At 43.7% G+C, this 5,000-nt stretch overlaps 1 protein-coding gene across 1 annotated transcript in view; it reads right to left on the bottom strand.

The window, feature by feature from the left end:
• The window catches only part of atp6v1b2 (ATPase H+ transporting V1 subunit B2), a 15,491-nt gene that overhangs the window by 6,689 nt on the left and 3,802 nt on the right, over positions 1 to 5,000 (bottom strand). The window contains exons 2-8 of the mRNA XM_059357836.1: positions 4,451 to 4,506; positions 3,923 to 4,021; positions 3,297 to 3,390; positions 3,111 to 3,188; positions 2,769 to 2,908; positions 596 to 697; positions 356 to 453 (exon numbers count right to left, since the gene is read on the bottom strand). Of these exons, the coding sequence (XP_059213819.1) occupies positions 356 to 453; positions 596 to 697; positions 2,769 to 2,908; positions 3,111 to 3,188; positions 3,297 to 3,390; positions 3,923 to 4,021; positions 4,451 to 4,506 (667 nt within the window). The remainder of the gene's footprint in view (positions 1 to 355; positions 454 to 595; positions 698 to 2,768; positions 2,909 to 3,110; positions 3,189 to 3,296; positions 3,391 to 3,922; positions 4,022 to 4,450; positions 4,507 to 5,000) is intronic.

Raw genomic sequence — 5,000 nt, 5'->3', positions numbered from 1 at the left:
ATGTAAGGGAGAAGACAAATTTTCCTGTTTCTATGAATAAATTATTTCTGTAGAGCCTCTACTCTATCCACTTTAGCCTCTCCAAAAGGTAACATTGGGGGGACTTTTTGGCATGTTTTTGACGAATAATTTGAAAACCATCTGCTGAAACCCTTAGAAAAGTCAAAGCAGACTTGTCATGGGTGAGCTGGTCGATTTGATACCTTTTTAGTGTAGGTGCGACCAAAACACTGGGAGGAGTAGTCGACTGAAACAAAACATGTAAGAATCGGAAGAATAATAGGAAGAAACCCGATGGAGAGTATAGAGTGGCTCTTAGAAGAAAACTAAGAAGGAGCAGAGTGAAAAGTCGTACGTGGGGTCGTTGGCGAGGTTGAGGAACAAACAGACGTTGTCCATGGAACCGTTCTCCTCAAAGTCCGACTTAAAAAACCGGGCCGTCTCCATGTTCACCTGCAGAGACAGAGAGGGGACAAAGTTCAAAGATGCTTTACTACCTCTGAAACATGCAGTAAAATGTGTTATTGTGTCCTGTTTTATGTGAATATTTGTGCATCCTGGGTAAAACTAGAGAAGAAGAACGTGGCGTCCTCACCCCCATGGCGGCGAACACGATGGCGAAGTTGTCCTCGCTGTAGTCCATCACGTCCTTGGACTTCTTCACCAGTCCGGCCTGCCGACAGATCTGAGCTGCGATCTGACAGCAAAACATCAAAGACCACAACAACTTCTTTTATTCATTGTTACACACACACACACATATGCACGCATACACACACACACACACACACACACACACACACACACACATATGCACGCACACACACACACACAAATCTCGGTTAGCAAATTAACAACTTCCTCCCACTCTGCTGTGTGTGTGTGTGTGTGTGTGTGTGTGTGTGTGTGTGTGTCTATGCACGTTTGTGTGTGTGTCTATGAGTGTGTGCATGCATGCATGTATGTGTGTGTGTGTGTGTGTGCAGATGTGTGTGTGTGTGTGTTTGCGGATGTGTGTGCGTGCTATGAGGGGCATTTTATGCCAGCACACTATACTAAAACACGTGTACAGCGCCTATGCGATGACATCAGACGTCTAACGTGCGCGTGTAAATTCCATTCACTTTCAATGGACAGACAGGCGTCACGTAGGCGTCACGCAGACGCTGTACACGCGTTGTTGCACATACGCCTACGTGACGGCTGCGTGACGGGTGAACTACGCCTCAAATACGTGACATGAAGACCCGCGTGACTGTTAAGTACAATTCTACATAGGCGTACAGACACGCGTATTGCGAGTACACCAGATAACATGGGTGATGGGTGAAAAGTGCCACTAGCGAACGTAGTGGACGCCTGTGTGTGTGTGTGTGTGTGTAACGCGTGTAAGCCTATAACAGTTCAGCTGTTACACAGAGTCTCAGCTTCATATGGTATTGTTTATAAGAAAGCACAACTTATAGATGAAGAGAAAGACTATCTCGTACTTACCAGATAAACTTAACGTTTTTCCGGCCAAAACCGGAGGCTTAATTAGCCTGTTTTAGGAGTGAAAGTCAGCAAAATGCAGCTTAAACAAAATGTTTTACCTCATTAGTTAACTACGAATGTCTGTAAAACATAATGGGACTGTGCATAAGTGCCGAATTGGGTTAAACAGTGTAGATATAAGGTCCGATGGAATCATATTGTGAATGGACTGCTGTCCACATGGCTACTGAATATTCATTAGATAGGTCCGCATGGCTACTTAATATTCAGGGGTGACAGCGATTACGGCTTCTGCAGGCAGGTAAACCTACCTAATTACAGCTGGTGCGTAATGAACTGTGTGTCCGCGCGCGAAGCTGGGAACTGGCTGTGAGCGTTGCACTTACTATTAGCCTACTATTTTTAAGTAGCTGAAATTATTTTAATTATCCCTTTCACCCTTGCTATCATTAAATATCAATTCGATATCATTCAAACCTAGAGAGAGAGAGAGAGAGAGAGAGAGAGAGAGAGAGAGAGAGAGAGAGAGAGAGATTTCGTTAACAAGAAAATAAAAACTGGCCTGAAAATAATAGAAATATCCTGACAGCTCTGTGGGGGCTTGGAGTTCATCTGTAAGTTGTGCTTTCTTATAAACAATACCATATGAAGCTGAGACTCTGTGTAACAGCTGAACTGTTACACAGAGTAACACACTGTTAACGTACACGCGTTACACACACACACAGGCGTCCACTACGTTTGCTCGTGGCACTTTTCACCCGTCACCCATGTCATCTGGTGTACTCGCAATACGCGTGTCTGTAAGCACGCCTATTAATCAGACTTTATGCTGGCACAGGCGACGCATTCTAGGCGTTTAAGTATAGTGTGCTGGCATAAAATACCCCTCATAGTGCGTGCATGTGTGTGTGTGTGTGTGTGTGTGTGTGTGTGTGTGTGTCTACGCGCGTGTGTGTGTGTGCGTGTGTGTGTTTGTGCATATATGCACGGCACGTGGATGTGTGTGTGTGCATGCATGCGCGCATGTGTGCGCGGTTGAGTGCATGCATGTGTGTTTGTATGTGCATGTGTATGTGTTCATGTATGTGTGTGTGTGTGTGTGTGTGGGTGGGTGTTTGCGCATGTGTGTGCGTGCATGTGTGTGTGTGTCTATGCGTGTGTGTGTGTGTGTTTGTGCATATATGCACGTAGATGTGTGTGTGTGTGCATGCATGTGTATGTGTTCATGTATGTGTGTGTGTGTGTGCGTGTGTGTTTGTGTGTGTGCGTGCCTCGTTGTGTGGTAGTCCTGCAGCAGAGAATATTGGTATTTTCTGTCCTCTTGCGATGCTGTTCATTCCGTCGATGGCAGAGATTCCCGTCTGGATCATCTCCTCGGGGTAAATACGGCACTGAGGGTTTATCGGCTGACCTGCAACATTATAAGAACAAAATATCAAATATCAAGGATTAATGTCAAATATCATTACATTAATACACGTCTGAGTGTTTATTCGTGTTCAAGATAACATGTTAGTAAAGTGTTGTTCCACAACATACATACTAAAGTATACAATTACTTTTAGTTTTATTTTGAAACCTCCAAAAAAACCTTTAGAGCAGAAACAACATACCCATGATGTCCAGGAAGTCTTCAGCCAGGACGGCTGGTCCCCTGTCGATGGGTTTACCAGATCCATTAAACACACGGCCTGCACACACAGACACACACACAGACACACACACACACACACACACACGTTGTTAATTATCACTACATAAACAGATAAACTCTGTCTTGTGTCCCTGCCGTGTCATACCCAGCATGTCCTCGGAGACAGGTGTCCTTAGGATGTCTCCTGTGAACTCACAGCTCGTCTTCTTGGCGTCGATACCTGAAGTTCCCTCGAACACCTGCAGGGGGCAGCAGAGACAGCCATGAGACAGAGAAGGAGTCACAGATCAGAGTACCTGCACCAGCTCAGACTGTCTGCACCAGATCAGAGTGCCTGCACCAGATCAGAGTACTTGCACCAGGTCAGAGTTCATGCACTAGATCAGAGTACCTGCACCAGAATAGAGTACCTGCACTAGATCAGAGTACTTGCACCAGAATAGAGTACCTGCACCAGATTAGAGTACCTGCACCAGATCAGAGTACCTGCACCAGGTCAGAGTTCATGCACTAGATCAGAGTACCTGCACCAGAATAGAGTACCTGCACTAGATCAGAGTACTTGCACCAGAATAGAGTACCTGCACCAGATTAGAGTACCTGCACCAGATCAGAGTACCTGCACCAGGTCAGAGTTCATGCACTAGATCAGAGTACCTGCACCAGAATGGAGTACCTGCACCAGATCAGAGTACCTGCACCAGAATAGAGTACCTGCACCAGATCAGAGTACCTGCACCAGAATAGAGTACCTGCACCAGATCAGAGTACCTGCACCACAGCTTTGGAGCCGGTGACCTCCAGCACCTGTCCGCTCCTCTTGGTTCCGTCTGGCAGCGTCAGATGGACGATCTCTGCGTAGCGAGGAAACTGTTGGAGAAAAACAAGTGTTAGAAACAGGAAAAACTTATTCCAAACATCTGTCTGTCTGTCCAGTTTCAGACAATGTCAGGAATTGCCTGCTGGATGACGGCAAAAACCAAAATCACAATTATTACTCGAGTAAATGTACTTAGTTACTTTCCACCACTAGATAATAAAGTATTATTATACCTATTATTTTGGAATATTGGCTATACTAAGAAAGCCTTAAAACACACCTACTAAATAAATAAAAATAAGAAATAAAAATAAATCAGGATTATCTTGATTTTAGACTCATTAGAAGCCAAAATCCTGATTGAAAATTTAGATTTATTGCCCAGTTTAGTGAAATATTTATTCACTTTTGAGGCCAATACTAATGAGTAACTCTGTGATTTTCACCTCAGAAACTGAAAGTTGAGTCCTCAGACTTACCTTGACCTGATCCAGGATCACCAGCGGCCCGTTGACTCCGGACACGGTTTTATATGCTGAGGACGCAGATGGAGATGGTTAGTGGACACAGACTGAGACTGAAGCTCTGACACAGCAAAGGCAGACAGAAAACTGAAACCAGAGCTGAATTAATGACTGAAAATTAACCAGCAGCTGTTTTTAATAATGTAATAAAAGGAATTAATGGAACCTTCTCAGGTTACAATTTCTCTCATGTGACGGTTTGCTGATTTTCTCTTCTCAATATCAATAAAATCAAATAAAAATAAACTGAATATTTTCAGGTTTTGGACCTGAGAGACGGTGAAGGACAAGATTTATACACCAAACTAATTATGAAAAATAAAACATTTTAGCCTCTCTGAAGTTAAAGCAGTAATCAAATTACTTTACAGCAGTAAAAGTACTAACACCATGCTGTAGTTATTATCGTCAAGCTGTAAATTAACTGCAGTTATTACTGTCAACAAATTGTAAACTTACTGCAGTTTTTATTGGCAACAAACTGTAAATTTACTGCAGTTATTAC

The sequence above is a fragment of the Centropristis striata genome, chromosome 19, assembly GCF_030273125.1.
Source record: "Centropristis striata isolate RG_2023a ecotype Rhode Island chromosome 19, C.striata_1.0, whole genome shotgun sequence".
Taxonomy (NCBI): Eukaryota; Metazoa; Chordata; class Actinopteri; order Perciformes; family Serranidae; genus Centropristis; species Centropristis striata.
This window is presented reverse-complemented; position numbering and strand designations above follow the sequence as displayed.